The sequence below is a fragment of the Callithrix jacchus genome, chromosome 2 (assembly GCF_049354715.1).
Source record: "Callithrix jacchus isolate 240 chromosome 2, calJac240_pri, whole genome shotgun sequence".
Classification (NCBI taxonomy): Eukaryota; Metazoa; Chordata; class Mammalia; order Primates; family Cebidae; genus Callithrix; species Callithrix jacchus.
This window is the reverse complement of record NC_133503.1, coordinates 133,745,045-133,766,373: the sequence shown is the minus strand read 5'-3', so window position 1 is coordinate 133,766,373 and position 21,329 is coordinate 133,745,045. Positions and strand designations below refer to the sequence as shown.

Genomic DNA, 21,329 nt, shown 5'->3' with positions numbered 1-21,329 from the left:
TATAGTTGCTTTTGAGGGTGCATTTCTGAGTTCATCAGGGGAAATTTACTCACATGCCAGGAAATGTCCTCCTGTGGGGCTCCACATATCCCACACAGAGCTGGCAGGAGCACAGTGATGAGTGGAATGAATTGGAAGTACAGAGTGGTGCTGTAGAGCACATTTCTCCTGGGTGAGTGGATGCGACCCACAGTGAAAGTCATATTTTCCAATCTTGGCTAGAAAATAAAAAGCAGAGGAAGTATTCGGAGGCAGGAGATTCTAATCAACATGATACTGTCTGAAAAATCAAGTGGCCTTTTCTTCATCCATACCTGGAACACATTTACTTCCCCAGTGTGTAGAATTGATGTGTTTCTGCTTAGAGTCCTGTTTCTGTTCCCTTCATGCTGGGCTTTCCAACTGGACTTGGAAATGGATCCCCACAGCTGTGACCTAAGCTTTTTCTTAGCAAGGTCACATCTGCCTTCAAAACTTATTCTTCTATGTTATATGGATATGGGTTTTTCTGGAATCATTATATATTGGAGATTTTATATATTGGCGATCACATGACCTCATAGGGAGCTGACTTTCACACATTAAGTGAAATGACTGAGGGATGGAGATGTTCAGATTCAGTAACTTGCTGTGGTCAGCATTTCTCTTCCTGTCTATCCTTCCTGCTGCTACCAAGTCGTTTCTTCTACCTTGTCCAGCCAGTGTCAAAGAACCACAGAGTTGTTAAGAATTTTGGTCAAATATATAGGTAAAAATATTTATGGAGCTGAGAGACAGTAGGTTACTTAACATAGTGATTGCAAAGGCCCTGGGGTTAGGCCAACCTTGGTTCAAATCTTCCTGGAAGTGTAGCTATGAACAAGTTTTAAACCATCTCAGCCTCAGTTTTCATGTCTATAAAATAGGGATAATGCACACCTCCAAAGAGGTTCTCTAAAGGGTTATTGAGTGAGACAGTAAGTTTCTAGTACATTCAGTATAGTGGCTGGCCCCTAGAAAATTCTCATCAAATTATAGCTGTAATCAGCATTACTTTCCTAAGAACATTTAAGGAAAGTTCTCAGACCACTTTTTTCCAACTCAGTTGACCACTTCCCTAATCAGATTGGCCACTTGTTTAGTATTATGCAGACACAAATTATGTGATCTATATATGTGGTCTGCTTTAGAAGCTCCCTGTTACCAGGTTTTTGCTTAAAGCCAAACCAAATATTCCAATAATTGGATGTTTAATAGTAGACATTGAAAATCCATTTGGAGACACATACATATACCCTCATTTAGAAAGAACACTAGTAATAATGAACACCTATATTGCCTTATTCAAGATGAGGAAAAGTTAGTTTTTGTTTTCGTCTTCTTTTATAATTAGCCATCACTAGATAAAGTAGTTTTGTTCTAATTTTTATTGCTATCTTCAAAAAGATATGTTTCAGCTTTCTTTGAGGTCTTTGTAGTTACTTTTGAAAAGCAGGTAGCTCTTGCTTTGTATAGTTCCAATGTGCACAGATTTCATGGTTTAGTTAAATAGCACCAGACCCCCAACAATGTGTTTCAAATTGCGGTTATATCAGTGTTTTAACTGTGAATAAACACATAAAGCATAAACTTTGCAGCTGGCTCTTCAGTCCACAAATCACTGTGTAAATAACAAATGTGGAGCAGCGTCAGTAACCTATTACTTTTTTTAACCACAACTTGTTTTAGCCAAAGACTCTGGTTGCTTTCTGCCTGTTACTCAGCATAAGTACAGACAGCAAAGTATGTAGTTGTGTTGCCTCCTGTCTCTCCGTGATACCCACATGACATTATGCAAAAACAAATCACTGAAAGAGGGAATGAGCTAACGAAGATGAAAGTGCAATGAAGAAATGAAAAATGATAATGCTGTGATGAAATTTGAATCAGACGTAAATGGACTTAGAGGAGAAATGGTTGACTGTGGAATGCCGACACTGCTATCTTTGAGAGATTCTAGACATGTAGCCAGTGGAAGTTAGTGAATGCAAGTGCATCACTATAAATGAGGATAGTGGTTGTGACAAAAAGAATGAAAATGTCATGGAGGAAGTGAGGCCAGCAGAAAGCTTCACATTAATTAAAGGAGCTCTGGGGATATTGCATGATACTGAAAGCACAGAGAATGAAATGGCATCAGCTGATCCATAGTTAGGAGTATGACAATTTGCCAAGGCACAAAAAAGATGCTCACTTTGTCTCATAATTTATATGACTAGAAGAAGGTAGCACGCACTGTCCAAACTACTCTTAAGTTTTTTAAAAGAAATAAAACATCTTAATTCTCAATGTGTCTAATATTTTAAATTATAGTATATTAAATAAACATTAGCTTTATATTTTTCATTTCCCTGTATATTTGTAACCAAGAATAAGAAAATTTTCAGTATGTTAACACAAATCTTCAAAGGTCACAAAGCAATCATAATTTTTACCATTATTTATCAGATAGCTTTGCATGGTCAGTTTTTTCATTTTTATTTTTATAGAATATAAAAATGCAGATTTCTTGCATGCATATATTGTGTACTGACTTTCAGTGTACCCATCACCCAAAAAGTGAAAACTGTACTCAGTAGGTAATTTTTCAACCCTCATGCACGGTCATTATTATGGTCTGACTGTAGCATGCAAAGTGAGGATTGCCGATAGTTGTGTTCTGGCTGGGGACAGAATGCAAGTTGGCTCTGCTCCAGAAAGACATTTTCTCATTGTTCCAGGCTTCAGCCCAGATCAGTCCTGTATCTTCTGCTCTTTTGCTATGTTTACAAGGGTACAGAGAGATCGATGTGACAAAACCACTTCCTTCTGCTTGTTCTCCTGTGCTTTGATTTGTGTCCATGCTTTGTTTATCTGTGGTCACCACTTATTGGTGCATTTATTATAATTACCTGCTTCCTTGACTGGACACCAGGGGAAGAGACTGGCCTATGGCTATCTCTGCCATCTTTTTATTCCTAGTTCTTAACATATTGCATAACACGCCATCAATAAATATTCTTTGAATGAATGTTGTGCATATTATTTTCAGCAAGCACAAGGTTAGTTTGCTATTACTCTTTACAGATCAAGTTCAGTTATAACACCATTAGTGATGATTTTTCAAAAATATATTTTGTGGAATCATTTATATGAGTCAATCATTTGTTGAACTCAGTAAATAGTCAATAAATATTAATCAGTGGCCATGTCAAACAAAGAAATGATAAATACTGATATGCAGAATATTAAAGCAGATGAGGGCCTGCATTACTGGATATTTTTTTGTTTTTATTTTTTGGTTGCAAGTAATAGCTACCTTATACAAAAAAAGTACGTAAGTAGATAAGGAAGTATTAGATAGTTTTTTATTTACTTATGTACTTAAGAAAGGACAGTGCAATTTTTTTTTTCAGACTCCAAGATAGAGTTGAAAAGGGTTGGGTGGCTTGGGAGGGGTGTCAATGGGCCATCTCTGAGCCCTTTGACATCAAGAGTTTAACATTATTTTGTCAATAATCTCTATTCTTAATGGGCCACAGGTCCCAGTTCCCAGCCTTCGTGTCTCTCTGTTCCAATTCCAAATTCTTGGAAACCGAATATTATTAGCCCAGCAATAGTCTGGGAGATGACAAAGAGTCCAATTTGGGCTACTTGGATCTACCACTTTCCTAGAGAAGGTATAATTTTCAAGAGTTAGGCAGATAGATATTTTAAAAAGGTGATTGTTCTAGTGTTTTAATCTAAAATACATGTTTTTTATTCTCATAAATTTTTACTTTGCTTAGGAATTGAATAATTGAAAAGCAGTCTTTCTAAATTAATTTTTTATAAATAGGAAAAATTTAAATATTAGCCAAAGAAATTCTCTCCTGAGTACCTTACTATACCTGCATAATAAAATCTGTCGGCCTTACCATACCTGAATAATAAACTCTGTATCTTGTAACAGATACAAGGGTACAGAGAGATCGATGTGACAAAACCACTTCCTTCTGCTTGTTCTCCTTTGCTTAGATTCGTGTCCATGCTTTGTTTATCTGTGGTCACCACGTATTGGTGCATTTATTATAATTACCTGCTTCCTTGACTGGAGCCCAGGGGGGTAGACTGGCCTATGGCTATCTCTGCCATCTTTTTATTCCCAGTTCTTTATCTTGCAACAGATATAGATTTTATTTTTCAGGTATGGTAAGGCCAACAGATCTAGGAACAATTGGCATTGAAAAAATAGTTCCCAGAGTGGGAGGCACAGCGCACCACACAGGCGACGCGGGGAAAGCACCACAGTCAGTCAGGAGGCAGAGGGAGTGGAAGGAGATAGCGGGCAAGAGATTCAACTGTGGTTTCCAGTTTCCATGGGAAGGCTTGGATGAGGCCAGGCTAGTATGATTAATTTCAGAAAGGTCTGGGATGTATGGGTGGTTCTAGTTGTCTGGTACCTGGTCCTAGGGGGATTAGGGTAGGGGGATTGTGACCTGGCGTGTAAGAGCCAAAGGCAGTGTCTGGGGAATGGGCTCTGGATTGGTTGATTTGCATATGCAGAGCATGCTCACTGGAGAGTTGTGCGCTATCTCTAGGAATTAGCGAATCCTGAGACGGGCAGTCCTTCCAGTGTCAGCAAAGCCTCAGAAGTCAAAGGTCAGAAACACAGAAAATAAAAAGATAAAATTAATACAACTGTTCAACTTCAATCAGTTTTGTAAATTTCCATGTGAAATCCAGTTTTGTAAGACCTTCAACTGGCCTAGAAGGCCTTAGCGTGGTCTAGCCCTCTGCAGTGAACCTGACCTCCTCCCACCCTTCTGTCACCCAGGGTCCCCTGCAGTCCTTAGAACACACCAGGGGCTTATACAACTCTGCCTGGAATGCATTTCCTTCCAAGACAAACTGGGCTTGCTTTTCTCTTCCCATCAGGCATTTGCTCACATGTCATCTTCTTAGCAAAACCTACTTCCTTCTGCTGACAGCACCCACTCCTGACCCCCTTACTCTGCTCTGCTAGGTTTCACATAGCACCTGTTCAATGTACTTACTTAATATCTATTTATTGTTTATACCTCTACCACTACAATGCAAAGTATTTTTATTTTGTTCATCAACATACCCTAAGAGGTCAAAAGTACTGTTTCTGAAAATTAGTGATAGCTGTTGTAATGCCCAGCAAGATAATTGTTATATTCTTTTACTGTATTAGTCAAAGATTGAGGCATAATGGTGTCAAGGAAATATAAGTTGTTGAGATTCTTGTTTAGAAATCCATACTTCAGCCAGGCAGGTGAGAGACAAGAAGTTTTTCACCTTTTTTGACTTCTAGATTTGGCATATTGAGTTTCTCATGTTAATACCACAGTTACACCAAGTAAAAGGTTATTGACTTTTTGTACCGACCAGTCTACCTGATTTTTTCTCATTCAGGCTCCCTTGTTAACAGTTTGGTTTGAAGACTTTCTTTTCGTTATCAAAATCCACAAGGTTATGTCTTTCTTATTTCTTGGGAGAGTCACCTCCCATTTCTTCCTGGAAGAAACTCTGTGGCTGGACATGTTAGGAGCTTCCTGGGCTGAAGAGGGACAGACCCTAGCCAGCCCAGGGTGCTCCTAACAAAGGGCTTATATAATATATCCAGATATTTATTGATATCAAGGAATTATTGGGGAGGTTTAGGTGTGAAAGTGTATTATGGTTTTGTTCTTCTTAAAAAAATCTTTATCTTTCACAGATGCATATGAATAAGATAAAATAGCTGGATTTGCCACAACCTATTATAAGAGTTAGGAAAACAGGTAGGGATGGAGATGAACCCACATTGGCTAGGAGTTTGTTATTGCTGAAGCCAGGTGAGAAGTACATGTGTTTCATTACATTATTGTTTCTACTTTTCTATATACTTCCAATTTTCAATTAATAAGGTATTTTTCAAATGTAATAGTACTGATTGGACAATCTGGCTTGTTTCTGATTTTAAATGAAACACGTTTGGCATTTCACTGTGATGAATATGTTGACTATTGACTCAAAAGCTCTTCATATTGAGAAGCTACCCTCCTATTTCTAATTGTTTAAACCAGAGGTGGGTGCAGAAGAATTTTGAATGCCTTACCAATATCTTGAAATTATTGTAGGTTTTTCTTATTAGATCTATTGCTGGAAGGTGGTCTTACATCTTATTCATAGTGAAGCCCTCTTGCGTTTCTCAGAAGATCCCACAAGTATTTATTTTGTCACTTCTCAAATATTTGCTGAATGTCTAGGAAGTGCCAGCCTGGTACTGGGCATGAGGGGTACAGCAGGGAACAAGTCAGGCCGAGTCCTACTCTCCTGAAGCTTCCTTCTTTAGTGAGGGGGATGGACCATGAATACATAAATGAGCTCAGGTGGTGGTAGGCCGGCAGAGAATCTGTGTTCCTGGACCCAGGGGATGGATGATGAGGGAGAAATCATTTCTGAGACAGAAAGTATTGCTGTCTTCTTTCCTATGGGCAGAATTGCTTCTTAATGAGGCTAATCATCAATAGAGGCACATTTCCCTCAACTTAGCTCCATCAGTTTTACACTTAGGGATCATTCTTTCCAGATTCTGGCAAAGATTGGATGTTAGCATTCATTTTTGAGATTGAGTTCCCCTACTTCCTTATGTCTACAGGTATGTTAGTGCTAAGTTCAAAGAGGTGGCCTCCAGGGACTTAAAGGCAAATACCACTTGCAACTGGAATCAAATATATGTATTATAAATGTAAACCATAACCTAAGCTTTGGTAACTATCTCGTTAATAATTTTACTTATTTAAAAACAAAGCTAATTAGGAAATTTAGAAATACTTGTAATTGCAGTGAGTAACAATCACCACCAGAGTGACTGGGCACCTTCTCTGCGCTCATTCAGTTCTGAGAACTAACTTAAGTGGCGCTGTTCTTTCACTCTTACAGCCAAGAAACTGTAGGCCAAAGAGGTGAAATACCTTGTTCAAAGACCACTGTAACCAACTGGAGGAGCTGGGATTTGAACCCAGGTAGCTTCCCTCCAGAGGCCCTGTTTCTAACCAGTATAACATAGGCCTGGTTTTTTTATTGTTTTGAGGGGGATTATTTTTGGTTTTGTTTTAGACAGGGTCTCATTCTGTTGCCCAGGCTGGAGTGCAGTGGTGTGATCATGGTTCACTGCAGCCTCTACCTCTCACGCTCAAGTGATCTTTTCATCTCAGCCTCCTGAGTAGTGGGGACCACAGGTGTGTGGTACTGTGTCCGGCTAATTTTCTATTCATTTTTATAGAGGCAGGGTTTTGCTGTGTTGCCCAGACTGGTCTCAAACACCTGGGCTTAAGTAGTCCCCTGCCTCAGCCTCCCAAAGTGCTGCAATTACAGGCATGAGCCACTGCGCCTGGCCAATAGACTTGTTTTTAATAGTCTCTGTGGATGATCATTTATTTCAAGATGCTCTTTTTGTTGTGTTTCAGGTTTTGCTGATCTTTGCAAAGGAAGATAGTCAGAGTGATGGCTTCTGGTGGGCCTGTGACAGAGCTGGTTATAGATGCAATATTGCTCGGACTCCGGAGTCAGCCCTTGAATGCTTTCTTGATAAGCATCATGAAATTATTGTAATTGATCATAGACAAACTCAGAACTTCGATGCAGAAGCGGTGTGCAGGTACCTTCTCTAATTTAATAGCCTTAGTAAATGTTCACTTAATAGTTTAAAATGAATTTCATTTATAGATATCTTTAGTTTATTTCAAATATTTCTAAAATATGTGTTGATGTTTTTAAGCAGTGTATACAAATGTCTATGGTGAAAGCTATAGCTCCTTTCTGTAGATTTCTCTCTCCTTTTCTACTTTTCCACATTTGAGTTGCACTAAATTTAGAGGTGTGAGCTGGGCTCCCCTGATAACTTCAGGGTATTCCCCCCACCCTGTCTATTGCTCATAAAAAACATTAAAATTCACACAGTTCTCATTACACAGATAAGGTTTGGATTTAAACCAGCTATTTTAATCTTCATTATTCTGTCCCAAAATGAACATCGGAAATGTGTGAAATATAAATTTTTTCATGCCTGACACAGATGGGTAGATCCCACAGGAGGCTTCCCAGTCATGGAGTGAAGGCAGCCACTTTACAGCAACAGAAAATCTTCCAGGGACCCCAACCCCCTGCTTGTTTATAGAAATGCTTGCACTCTGGGGAGGAAACACAGGCCTGTTCATAAATACATGCTTGGTTATAAGAGTTTGCTCTGGATGAACTGATTCATTTAGCAGAAGTGGAATGCTTTGAAGCTAGATGGAAGAGGTCACTAATTAAATGCTAGACCAAGACAGGGTCCAATTGCATGGGGAGCTGGAATTTTCTTGAATGTTAATAAGTGAAATAAAAGGTGGGAAAATGGCCTTTTAGAACTTTGGTACCCTGACAAGAAATTAGTGGATTAAGAGAAGTTTCTTAACACAGGCATCACCTGGCTATTTTTTGATGATTTTCAGTTTCCCAAAGAAGAATTTTTCTTAAGCAACTGTTTTAGATATGTTTTAATGGCTTCAAATAATCTCATCTTTCTGCATAAACATTTTTCTATTTAATAGTATATAAAAATATACATATAGTGTATCAGAAAATATCTGGATGCTATTTCTAGTATTAGGAAATATTTTTGATGATTTTATAGTAGAATTGGGTCTTGTATAACTATGTATTTCTGATTTTTCTTGGCCTCCACTTACTTTTCTTACAAAGTTTTATAGCAGAAATATCACGCTTCTTTGTTCATACATGGTACGACTTAAGACAAACTTTACTTATAAAAAAAAATCAACAGGAAGAAATCTTTTAATTCAGGCAAAGGCCCAGGTTAGCAGATAAGCTTTACATCTTTCTTTGAAATAAAGAAATAGAGTTTTGTTCCTCTCAAATGTGCTTCTGCCCTAGCTGCACAGAAAAACAATAGAGAATCTATGTGCTTTAGAATTTATGTGTACATATCTGGTAGTGTATTTCCCGATCACTATTAGTCACATTGAGGGTGGCCAGATTCCAAATGCTTGACTCCCAGCATACATTCCCTAGTAAGATGGGTGGGTGACACGCTCCTGGCAGATGTGCATTCTTTGTTGTCATCTGTGGCGCTAGATCCCTTGCCCTTGAGCCAGGATGGGACCTTCGCCTAACATTCATCCCTGGGCCTCAGCCCCACCTTCCCCTTAGTCCTCTCATCCAGGAAGAGGCCTAGGTCTCTCTTACCACACCAGTTCCTTTGGAGCGACCAGAGAAAAGAGGCAAGGATGGAAGCCAGGCCCAAGAGAAACCAAGAGAGTGTGTGCTCCAGCCCAATTATGCTCATTACATGTTTTAGCCTCTTGCCTAAAACCCACACCTTAGGATATAGCCCAGCAGTGTGCCCATGATGCCTACTGAGGTGGGAAAGAGTGAATGAGATGAGACATACTTAGTGTTTCTCTAGAGATCAGAACATGCCTCAGAAACACTGTGTTTTTTCATTAGGTGCTAACTGGTATTTCCGCTGAGTATCCATCCAGCAGGCTCCTGAGTATAAATAAGTGTAGCTTCACATTAGCAGGACCTGCCCTGCAGGGTGGCTGAGTGGGAAGTAGCCTGTGCCAGCATTGAAGGAATATTGACTTATGCCTTCTGCCCCACTGGGAGTTAACAGCATTCTCTCCGAAGGATCTCTTTCAAATACCATTTATCTACCAGGGGAAACTTCACTTCCAGGGAATATGGCAGACAATCATTTTCTGGAGCCTTCCTCCCACATGGTGTGAGGGCTCAAAGAACAGAATATGGAGAAGGTACATTTTTTGAGAAAGGTCAGAAAATGTTGCAGTTGAAGAGGATGAAGCAATATGAGCCAGCTGTCCCTGGGAGGTGGGGGGTGGTAGTTCAAACCCATTAAAGTAGAGAGGAGCAGAAATGTCCATAGCCAGAGAGAAAAACAAATGCATGTTGTTTCACAAATTACTCAAGAGTAATTCTGTTCTTGGGGATGATGGTTCCCTTCCAAGGTATCTCAAAATAAGCAGAGGCCAGACCAAGAGAATAGGTCAAAGCAAGCATGCTGATTCACAACAAGATTCAAGGGTAGAGGCCTTTATTAAAAATTTGTCCAGGCCGGGCGTGGTGGCTCATGCCTGTAATCCCAGCACTTTGGGAGGCTGAGGCGGGTGGATCACGAGGTCAAGAGATCGAGACCATCCTGGTCAACATGGTGAAACCCCATCTCTACTAAAAATACAAAATTTAGCTGGGCATGGTGGCGCGTGCCTGTAATGCCAGCTACTCGGGAGGCTGAGGCAGGAGAATTGCCTGAACCCAGGAGGCGGAGGTTGCCGTGAGCCGAGATCGCGCCGTTGCACTCCAGCCTGGGTAACAAGAGCGAAACTCCGTCTCAAAAAAAAAAAAAAAAGTTTGTCCAATTTACAACCCCCCTGGCCAGAACAGTGCAGAATCTGAACTGCAGCATGACACAGCTAAGAAGATTCATGGACCTCAAAATTCTATATCCTGATTATTTTGGTCCTTTTTAACTTCCTAGGGAATAAACTATATCCAGATGATCCTACTACAGCAAACATCATACAGTGTCAGGTACTACATTGCAACATTTCTCAGCCTCATGACGAAGTTATTTAAAAGTATTTAAGCACAAGCTATAGGAGGACTGAAAAACTGAAGTGACTCTTTGTACCATCTTTAATTGGCTTTAACCAGCGTTTGCACCTCTAGCTGCCAGCAAGTGCTTTAATTTTTATCTCAAGGTCAACTTTCTGAACTATCTGCTATTTTAAAAGAAAGAAGATCAAACCCAATTAGCTCCCCCAGGTACATACTGATAAGAAGAGGATTGTAGGATTGCCAATTTGTTTTTATTTTGCAGAGTGGAATTTCAATTTTAAAAAATAGAGTTTAAGTGGAATTTGCCAATTTTTAAGTGGAAAATTGGCAGGTCTCACCTATTGGATACTTGCCTGGGAGTTAAAAGAAAAAAAATTTTTAACGAAATGAAGAGATTGTCCTAATCCACAAGGGCATCTGTCTTTGCTGTCTTCTGTGTGTTTTGGGACCTTTTCTTTAAAGAAAGACTTGATGTTTTTTCACTTTCAATGTGAAGAAGTTCCGCATTCATTTAATGTAACAAAGCCCAGATCACTTTGTCTGACTTGGAACCTTCTCATTGCAGGTCAATCCGGGCCACAAATCCCTCCGAGCACACAGTGATCCTCGCAGTGGTTTCACGAGTGTAAGTGCACTTCCCATCCCCAGCTGGAAGGAGTGCTGTCCATTCTGAAATGTTTGTCATATGTAATCTGGTCTTTGAGCTATCTAAGTGATGGGTACCTCTTCCGTCCTGGAACACCAGTTTTAGATCTTAATCTTGCTTTGGGGGTTTTGTTTGTTTCACAAGTTCCTGGAAATATTTAGGTTTTTCTCTGTATCTTATGTAATTGCCGTTAGCACATAGTCATACACCTCAGGGAAGAAGTTTACTCCTTATATGCCAGAAATGAATGGGAAATTTAAGGAGGAGGCGGTCTGGAGAAAACATTGTTCCAGTTTATCTTTTTTCTTTGAAGAAAAGGGATGGGGATATGCTTGTTTCCATTTAAGAAGAAACACATTTTTTTTCATGTTCAAGCATGAGAACAAAGGGGCACTAAATCCACAAGACAAGGGTTGTGAAGTTGATGTTGGGACCGTTATGCGGCTAGAGGCGGACTGTGGAGTTTATCCCAGTGCTGGAAGGCAAAGAAAAGGGATTGCACTGTAGATACAGTGAAACTGTAGAATGAGAGAATGCTCTGTTGGGTTTATCATCTGAAATGGCCAGCACTTAAAATAGCCAACAGAACGAAAATTGTCTGTACAAGCTACAGTGCTGGGAATCTTGGCAGGTAACGAAAGTTGTAGTCGTTCAGTTGCTATATTTTGCTTCAGAGAGAATACGACCTTAATTAGGGCCTAGGACCTGTTGGACTTGGCCTTGTTATGGCATTTGACACAAATTCTGCAACAAAGGCCAGGAAGGTCTGGCCCAGGGGACTTGAAATGCTTCATTCCAAAATCATGTGGCTACCGCAAGAAATCATGCCTTCAAAGTCTTGCCCTTGCTCAAAGCTCCTACTTACCTGCTACTCTTTGGGTGTTTTCTTAGGAGCTGTGTCTTCTTATTTTGTTTGATACCCATCACGGGATGTGGTCCAGAGAAAGTAAAGACATTGTCCCCACAGGTTCATTATACCCCTCCATTCTGGTGGGAGGTAAGATTCCCCAGGGAATGAATGAGGGGAACCGAGACATAAGATCAGCGTCTTTCAACCCTCTTTTTAACGTTTATCTTCTGGACACTCTGGGATCCAAATAAGGTCATAGAGTCTTGGACAACAATACCAGAAATATTCAAGGTCACACAGCGTTTTTCCCAAGCCTGGCTTATTACATGGGTCCAAGAACAAAACACTCTTGTTTTTCCAACTCATATGGCAGATATGTTTGCTAGTCCTTGACAAATAATGGTTGACTATGCCTTATTTGTTATGATCGTCACCAGTTTTTTTCTGGTTTTATTATAAAACATTTCATATATAGAGAATAGTAATAAAAATGAATGCCTGTGTCTGTGTCACCAGCTTAAGAAATAAAACATTATTAATACTCTTGAGCCCTTTTGGTGGCCTTGCTGATTTAACAGTCAGAGAAGGTAGAACTTGGAGTTCCTGAAGAAAAAGAGAGTGGGTAAGACAGCTTTTCCCTTAAGGCAGGAAACAGCTATGGGTAATACCACGAGTCAGCACTGGGACTTCTGCTCCTATTTTCTATCTGCATTTCCATCCAATCCCTTTTATTCCATTTTTCTTCTCTGATTTTTATGGTATGTCCCGATCTTACTTGCTGGCTGTCTCAGGACACTGTTTCTCTCATGGTGATAGAGAGCCCAGTGATAGCATGTTTCTGTGACAAGCCAACCTACACAAACTGAAGTCCGGAGACTCAGCAGTAGGCTCACTATAGCAAATGCTCTTGTGAACTAGGTGGCAATTATCCATTTTCATTTTCTCCCTTTCCCTTCTAACTGTATGTTCCTGCTGCTATTTCTCTCCCATTTGGCTTGGGGGTCCTGCAGCCTGGAGTGCTGGCTGTCTTCCTCACATTGAGAGTTGGATGGACCCAGCTCAGTTTTGGTATGGGAGGTGTGCTTCCAGATGGTTTGGGGACAGTGGTCTCAGCATGAACAGTGCACCTAACATGTGCCTTTATGGGTTTGCTCCCAGACATGTGGCTCAACCCCAAAGGTCAGCTGAGTTGGAAAGGGCCACTCGTGTACCGAGGATGGTAACTCCAGGTACACTGCCGGAGTTTTCTCTACTGTTTTTAATCTTTTGCATCTGGAAGGTAGATATGGGGCCTGTGTCCTTGAAGGCAGGTGTGCCCGTGGGCACGTGCTTATCAGGAAGCCACTCTTGGAGCTGACGCTGTGTGGCCTCATTGCTCTCTCTCCCGTGTTTCAGTGTGAGGAACCCTGGTTTGTATCTGCTGAGTGACCACATTTTCTGCTTTGCTGCAGATCGGATGACCATGAAGAGGCCTCAGTCCTTCCTCTTCTCCACGCAGGCTTCAACAGGGTATGTACAAGATGCCCAGCATCTCCCTCAGGTGCGGGCACCTTAACCCCTACTCTCTCATACCAGGAAACCAAAGCAGCCACGGAGAACTGTTAAGGGAATTAAGCCCCAGGACTGTTGGGGAAAGGAAGAAACTGTGTTCTCATGGGAGAGTAACAAGCAACTGCCAGTCGACCTCTTTGCCTTTTGTGCTCTCTAGGTTTTCTCCATTAATCTTAGCAACAGATATGCAATGACATAAAAACACAGCTTATTATACAGATAAAAATTCTGTCATCCTAAAGTAATCTTATTTAAATCAGTACAGTCAATTAGAGTCAATGTGTGTGTGATTATATATAGATAATTCCACCAAATTGGCACCCAAGCCTCTGTTTATCAGGGCCAGCCAGAGCTTATATGCTAGGGACAGACCCATGATGACTATAGCACCCTGTGAACTCCCCGTTTAAACTGTTAACATCAGCAAAGAAAAATTCTTTGAGTGACAAACTACATGAATAACACTGATATTCAACTTGAAGATTAAGAATTACTCCAAGGAAACTTATTAACAAACTAAATAATTAAGCTTACCCAGTATCTCAAGGTAAAAATTAGACTGGAGGCAAGGCTGTGTGCATGAAAATGGAAAGGAAATGATGGAATGGACTTGAAAGAGAAGAAAGGGAAGAAAGGGAGGAGGAAAAAGATCTTCAAAATATGAATGTTTAAAAGAACGATATTCCCTAATAGTAAAAGAAAACAAGACCTTATAGAGAAATTGTGGAAGACCTTACTTAATATCTTAATTTTTAAAATAATAAACACATATATTACTCCTATTTAAAAAAAAAAATAAAAGGTTTCACTTAGGAGACTAATAGGATAGAGGACCATGGTTTACTTATACAGCTTTTGCTGATAATCTAAACTCAAGTAATCCTATGACCTCCTGGCTTAAACTATAATCATCAAGAATAACACTGATATTCAATGTGAAGATTAAGATTGGTTACTCCAGAGAGACTTACCAACAGACTAACTAGGCATACCCAGTGTCTCAAGATCTTTTGGTAAGAGTAATCTGAATCCCAAATAGGTGAAGTGATGTATTCCTTAAAAAATAGCGTACTGCCTATGTCTTGTGAATTATGAAAATCCTCTGTTTGCTTTAAATAATGGTGCTTTGCTACTCTGGGCTTAAATATATATATAAATAAAAATTTATTTATATATATAAATTTAAATATATATATATATATATATATTTATATTCCTCTTAGTTGTAGCCCACAGAGAAGCAAAAACTACCTTTGTGCTGCAGTTGTTTTGTGCATTGGTATATGCTTCAGTGTAGAAGTAGCAGTGCTGTAGAACAGATTCAAGGTAGTCTAGTGGCTCACGATGTGTGATGGAAATGAATGTTTCCAGCTTGCAATATTTTTCACACTCCTAACACTTTTTCCTCTTGTCTGTTGTCTCTTTTTGCAAGGGTTGGCATTTGGTTCTGAAAGCTATTCTTGTGTGCTGTATCTTAATGAGAATGCATGAGACAATGCTTCTGAGTTTTGGAATGAAGAGTTGCAAAAGAAAAATCAGCAAAGAAGCCATGTGGTTGAGACAGATTTTCTTTACTCACTCATTTTTCTAAGAAAAAGCTCTAAAATTATTCACAGGCTTCATAGAACTTCCACGTAATATTGGCCACCTGACTCTACCCCACTCCCATGTTGTCCTTTTCAAGTTTGAGTTGGGACTTCATGGAGTGTAAGGACATAGATTTTCCTCATTACCTGGGGGGTGATTGGAGAATGGCAATGACACGCTGTGGGCTTCTTTGATTAGGACGTGTGTACGTGCTATTGAGTATCCTTTTTGAAATTCTACCTTTAGTTCAGTGACCCTGCCTCAAATTGGTTTAGAATTGCTGCCATTTGAAGTGATAGTATCTTGTCTGGAAGGCCGAGATTGCACATATCCTCACAGTTAGGAGAAACAACTGGCACTCTTTGGGTGCAAATGCTGAGAAAATTTAACTAAAGTTCCACTGTTTTCTTTTTACACATTTTATAACCTGTCCATTGTGCTCTGGAAGGCTTCATTTCCCGCTATCCAGACCTAGACATGACTGTGTTTTGCAGTCAGCCACAGTGAATAACCCTTGAACATGAACAGCATGAACAGATTAACTGTCAGGGACCACCTGGTGTTCTTCAGTGCTGGCTCTGATAGATGCCATTTGCTGGTTAGGTCAAGGCGCTCCCAGTAGCTTGGGGTCATTCCAGGAGAAGCACGCTGCACCTACAACAGCTCTCTTGGCATTTCTGTGGCACACTATCAGCTGAGACTGATCTTCAGGTGGTGGTTCTCCTTTTTTGGGCAAAATCCTGTCTTTCACAACTCTCTACCCAAGCACCTTTTCAAATATCCCAGTTATCCTTGCTTTCTGTGAGGCTGTTTTCCATCTCTGAGCTGTTATGATTGTATTGAATCATCTGCTGAGACTCACCCCTGTGTTGCTAGCTAATTGGCTGGTGCTTCAGTCTGCGGTCCCTGAGTGGGGATCTAGGAACACACTGTGCTATCACATATCCCACAGCAACTCCCCTGGAAGGCTCTGGAACTGTATAGAAGCAGCCGACTGTATAGATGCTTTTAGAAACCAGCATCTTAGCAAAGGACAGTTGCAACTGTTCTTATATCAGCTTTATGTGCCTCTTTTTCTATTTGCAACAATGTTTGTTCAAGTTCACAAGTGTTTATGGAATTCTGCCTCTGTGCAATGTGCCAGGCATGCTGGGGGCATGACTGTAGGACACAGTTCTCCATGGAGAGGCCTCCTGTGGAGTAGGAAGTGGGGAGCTATGATTTATTCTCAGGCCCAGTTCCCAGTGATTTACTTAATCCTCCTCTACAGATGAGGGATTTGATATTTTCTCCATTTTTGCAGAGGAGGAAGCAGGCTCAAAACAACTAAACTTGCCAGAGCTCACACTCATGACAAAGTCCAGAAGCAAATGCATGTTGTTTAACTCCAGTCTCTATACTGAGTCCACTAAAGTTAGATTTCCCAAGCTAGTGTCCACAAAACACTAGTGTACCAAAAGCTATTAATAGGTGGTCCATGTTAAAAAGCTTCTATGGTCAAATAAGTTTGGGGAATCAGTGAAAACTCAGTTTTCCCTCCTCCCACAACTGAGAATCCACAGAGCACTTTTGCAACATAGCACATTGGCATCTTAAATGCTTTGAGGAGTCCTATAGTAAAGAAACCTGCTAAATTTGTTTATCCCAACATTTTTTTCCCTTTTTTGCACAAAATAATTCATGTTTATTATAGAAAATACAGATAAGCTAAAAATTAAAATTGTTCATCATGCCACTGGCCTTTTAGATTTATTTCTAGGCAGAAATAGAAATGACTGTGTATTATTTGCAGAACAGTGTCATGACATACATACATCTCTTTCTATGTTATCCCAACATTTTCAAAACGTGTTTATCATCGTTTTTTCAGGTTTTTACAACACATCAGCTAACAACCCTCAGAGTTCTGTGATAGGCTGATAAATAGCTTTTATCCAACTAAAAGCTCAAATGGAATCTAACCATGTTTAACTTTTCTCTGTAAATCAAAGAGAAAGTATTTCCCTGCTGTGTGTGTTTATGGCTTCCTCTCTTTCCTTAGCCCTTCCCAGCTTCCACATGGAATAGTGGAGGACCAGAGGCCCAGGGAAAGCCAGGCAGAAGCCATCCACTCCAGATATGTGGAGCCATCCACTCCAGTGTGTATGTGTGGGGTGTGTGTGTGTGTGTGTGTGTGTGTGTGAGAAAGAGTGAGAGAGAGGAGTGAGGAGAGGGATTGATTTTTTTCCTCTGACCAACTTGGGTGAAAGAATTCTAAGAAATACATCTTTCAGCAGGACCTAGTATTCTCCTCCGCTGCCTATATAGCTACCTGAGAAGCAAAAGAATGTGATTTGGGATACTTTAGAATTCTGCTTATCTTTCTACTTAACGGTTTGTCAGCCATATGCTTAGAAAGGTTTGCATGATGATTTTTTAAAATCAGTTAAAATGTAAAACATTTCCCCTTTCCTAAGTAGAATTGTCCTTAAATCTGTTCTCTTACTATTTTTTACCTGCTTTTCATTTCTGATTTCGTTATTTCTCATTAATTATTGATATGATCATGTCAGAGACCTGCTCAACTTCCTATATACCCTACACTGAATCATGTAGCATATATAAGAAATGTAAACCAAATTACTTAGGGGTTAAGTGAAAAAGGGGCTACTCTTCTTTAAACGCTGGACTTGAGCAGCTCATGCCTAGCATAAATGAGTGCTTCATGGGTCTTTGATGAATGACAATGTGTACTGCATTTTCTTCTGCGTTATTATTTGCTTATCTATTCATTCGTTCACTAAGTTTATATAGAAATACATGAAAGTCTTTCTTTTTCATTCGAGATGAAACTAAAATTAGACATTTTAAAGTGAACAACTCAGTGGCATTTAGTACATTCACAGTGTTATACAACCACCACCTCTGTCTAGTTAGAGTGAGACCCTGTTGCAAAATAAACAAACAAAAACCATTTTCATCATCCCCAAATGGAAACTCTGTTCCCATTAAGCAGTCACTCCTAGTCCTCCTCCCCTCCACCCTGGCAACCACCAATCTGCATTTTGGCTCGATCAATTGGCCTATTGTAGGTATTTTATAACCATGGAATCATACAATATGTGAATTTTTCTGTCTGGATTCTTTCACTTAATACTTTTTTGAGTTTCATACATGTTGTAGCATATATTTTCCCATTTTATGGTCAAGTAATAATCCATTGTATGTATACACCACAATTTGTTTATCTGTTCAAATGTTGATGGACGTTTAGGCTGTTTCTGCCTTTTGGCTATGGTGAATGATGTTGCTATGAATATGCACATACAAGTATTCATTGGGTACTTGCTTTCTGCTCTTTAGAATATATACCTAGGAGTGGAATTGCTGGATCATATAGGAGGTCTATGTTTAACTTTTCCTCTGCATTAGGCACTCAGAAAATTAGGAAGAAAGTAAAGAGTAGGCTCTCCCTTCTAAAGAGATCATTGATAATATGGTGCATACTGAACATGCTGAGTGTTGGGTTTTAGATGATTTTATTAGTGCAATATGAAGCAAAATGTTGCAGTAATTAACATGGCTAGGCAGGCATTCTATGCCCTAGAGTGTTCATAATGTATTTTATTCTACCTTTGTTATGAAGGAAGTTAAGTGTACAGTATTACTTGCTCTGTTGTTTCTCATACATTTAAACAAGCACTTTGAACACCTTGACAACTGTTTCATCTCATCTTACCTACTAATTATCTTATATAACGGAGTTACCTGGGAGTAGGAACAACTGTTAAGTTTTTCCATTTGACGCTCTAAGAAGTAACTATATATGTCTTATGTATTATATTTGTTTTCTTTTCAGAGATTTATGGAGAATAGCAGCATAATTGCTTGCTATAATGAACTGATTCAAATAGAACATGGGGAAGTTCGCTCTCAGTTCAAATTAAGGTATGTAGCAAAATTAGACAGTAACATGAGGTTAACAATACTTTAGAAAATCTTATCTGTCAACAGGCTGATGCTCATGGATTCATAGCTGAATACCAGGGATTTTGAAGCTTTTAAACAGGCGATGAATGGCAGCTGGCCAACAGCAGTATCTAAGCCAAGAGGCCCTAATATAAAGAAATAAATTGGAAGCATTTCTTCTTTTGACAGTATTTTCCACTATTTACAGAATTTGAAAATTATAACCTAGGAAAATCTTAAATTTCTGCACAATTAGATGGAGATTAAGAATAGTCTTTGAGGATTATTTTCTACTTCCCACCTTCAATATTTATAAATTTTTACTTGTATTTTTAGGCATGGGGCAAACTAATGGCGATACTTATCATGCTAGCCATAATGACTGCTAAGTAACCGCAACAGCAATTTCATTAAGTCTGTTTGTGGCCTCAACATGCATGAAGTAGCTTTAAGAAACCAGTTTTAAGTCTCTTTTACAAGCATGTTGTGATTTAAGAGCAGGCTTGTCACTGGTGCTCAATTCCAGGGTTGAGATTCTCTGGTGTCTGGCTGCTGGCCAAAGTGCTGGGATGGGGGATATTCTGCTCCTAGGCCCTGTTGGAATACCAGGGTCCTAGCTCCTGCTTGGTTTTGTTCAGGCTCCACTCTGGCATGCTTTTTGGACCCTGATTTTTTCAATCCTCCCTTCTCAGCCAGAGAGCAGGGAAAGGAAGAGGCTCTTCTCCATCCATGGGCCACTGTGGGGCCCAGTCCCCAGGAGCTTCAGGATGTAGGATGCCAGAAAAGTCTGTAGCATGGCTTCTCTCTCTGGCTGACAGAGAAGTCATGGATAGTTTGAAGCTCAACACAAAATAAGTAGGAGAGCATCCTATTATAGTGATTATTTATCTTATCTTGATTACTTATTATCATTCAAAGATGATAAAAGTCCTCTCAAATTTAATTCTTCTCTATCCCAGGGAGGCAAAATGGATTGACGTAAACCCAGAGAAGTAGGTTCCGATGGGGTGCACCCTGGTCAGGGAAGTTACTTTTTGGTGGGTAGAGAGTTCTAAAAAATAAAGTGTGGGGATAAACAGTCACTTCCTTAGGTAGAAAAGTATTAAAAAAGAATCTCAAGCCAGTGGGAAATCAGATATTTTGGGAATTCAGGTATTTTAACAGCCCTTGGTGAGAAATATTGCCAAGGACTTTTTAAAGATATAAGTAAGTTAGATCCCTTGGTTTCTTTTTATGTCTATAGCTTCAGAGAACCTCACAGAATTTTTTTAGAAACCCACATTGCTTTTACTTCCACAATTTATGCCTTTTAATAATGTTGATTAATTCTTATTATTTCTGCCGTTCTCTACTGTTTTTAATTGAAGGTAAAGAGACTTAGTATTTTTATTTTAGATGTTTACACAATAAATAAAATTGGAAAGAGGGGGGTTTTATTGTGGTTTAATTCTTTAACTATGTATTATCCATACTAAAAAATGAACAGTGCAACACCTGATCGCTTTGATAGGCAATTCCACTATTTGATTTTAAATAAGTGCTTCTGTTCTTTTAGGCAACATTACATGTGATGGCATATGTTAGGCGCCAGGAGATACCCTAATACAGATTCTGCAGTGCACATGGGGCATTGGGGGGCTGCCCCAGGAATGTTAGGGTCACCTTGTCCATGATGAACAAGGCAAAAGCAGGCCTGGAAATTTGAAATAAATATCCCCAGCCAACACAAGTGCATAAAGAAAAGGCTTCAGGTTACTGTACTGCTGAAATCTGTTTAGAGTAAGGGCACCAAAGACTTTTTAGGGTCTTATTAGATTCAGAACTTTGCAAGTTTCTAAGTACCTACCATTATGTAAGTACTATGACTTCTGACCCTTCACTTACTAGAATTGGTTGGGGACATTGGACCGTTGTTGAGGTTATGATGAAAAGGTTCAAGTTCTTAATACAAATCAATGTGAAGTTGGTGAATGGACTTGACCCAGGAAGGCAGTGGCCCAGAAAAGAGAGTTTGCCTGCACAAAGATTATCTTGCCTTCTGCACAAGCTTCAGCTGTTGCTTTTTGGTGGGTTCTACCTCAACCTTATCCACATTATGGCCCTTTTGGGTGTGTGTGAATA

At 39.7% G+C, this 21,329-nt stretch overlaps 1 protein-coding gene across 41 annotated transcripts in view; it reads left to right on the top strand.

Moving 5' to 3' along the window:
* The window catches only part of PDE8B (phosphodiesterase 8B), a 348,230-nt gene that overhangs the window by 236,368 nt on the left and 90,533 nt on the right, over positions 1-21,329 (top strand). For all 41 annotated transcript variants that reach the window (XM_078365293.1, XM_078365302.1, XM_035291356.3 and 38 more), the window contains 4 exons: positions 7,455-7,645; positions 11,192-11,251; positions 13,574-13,631; positions 19,099-19,187. In XM_078365293.1, coding sequence (XP_078221419.1) covers positions 7,455-7,645; positions 11,192-11,251; positions 13,574-13,631; positions 19,099-19,187 — 398 coding nt within the window. The remainder of the gene's footprint in view (positions 1-7,454; positions 7,646-11,191; positions 11,252-13,573; positions 13,632-19,098; positions 19,188-21,329) is intronic.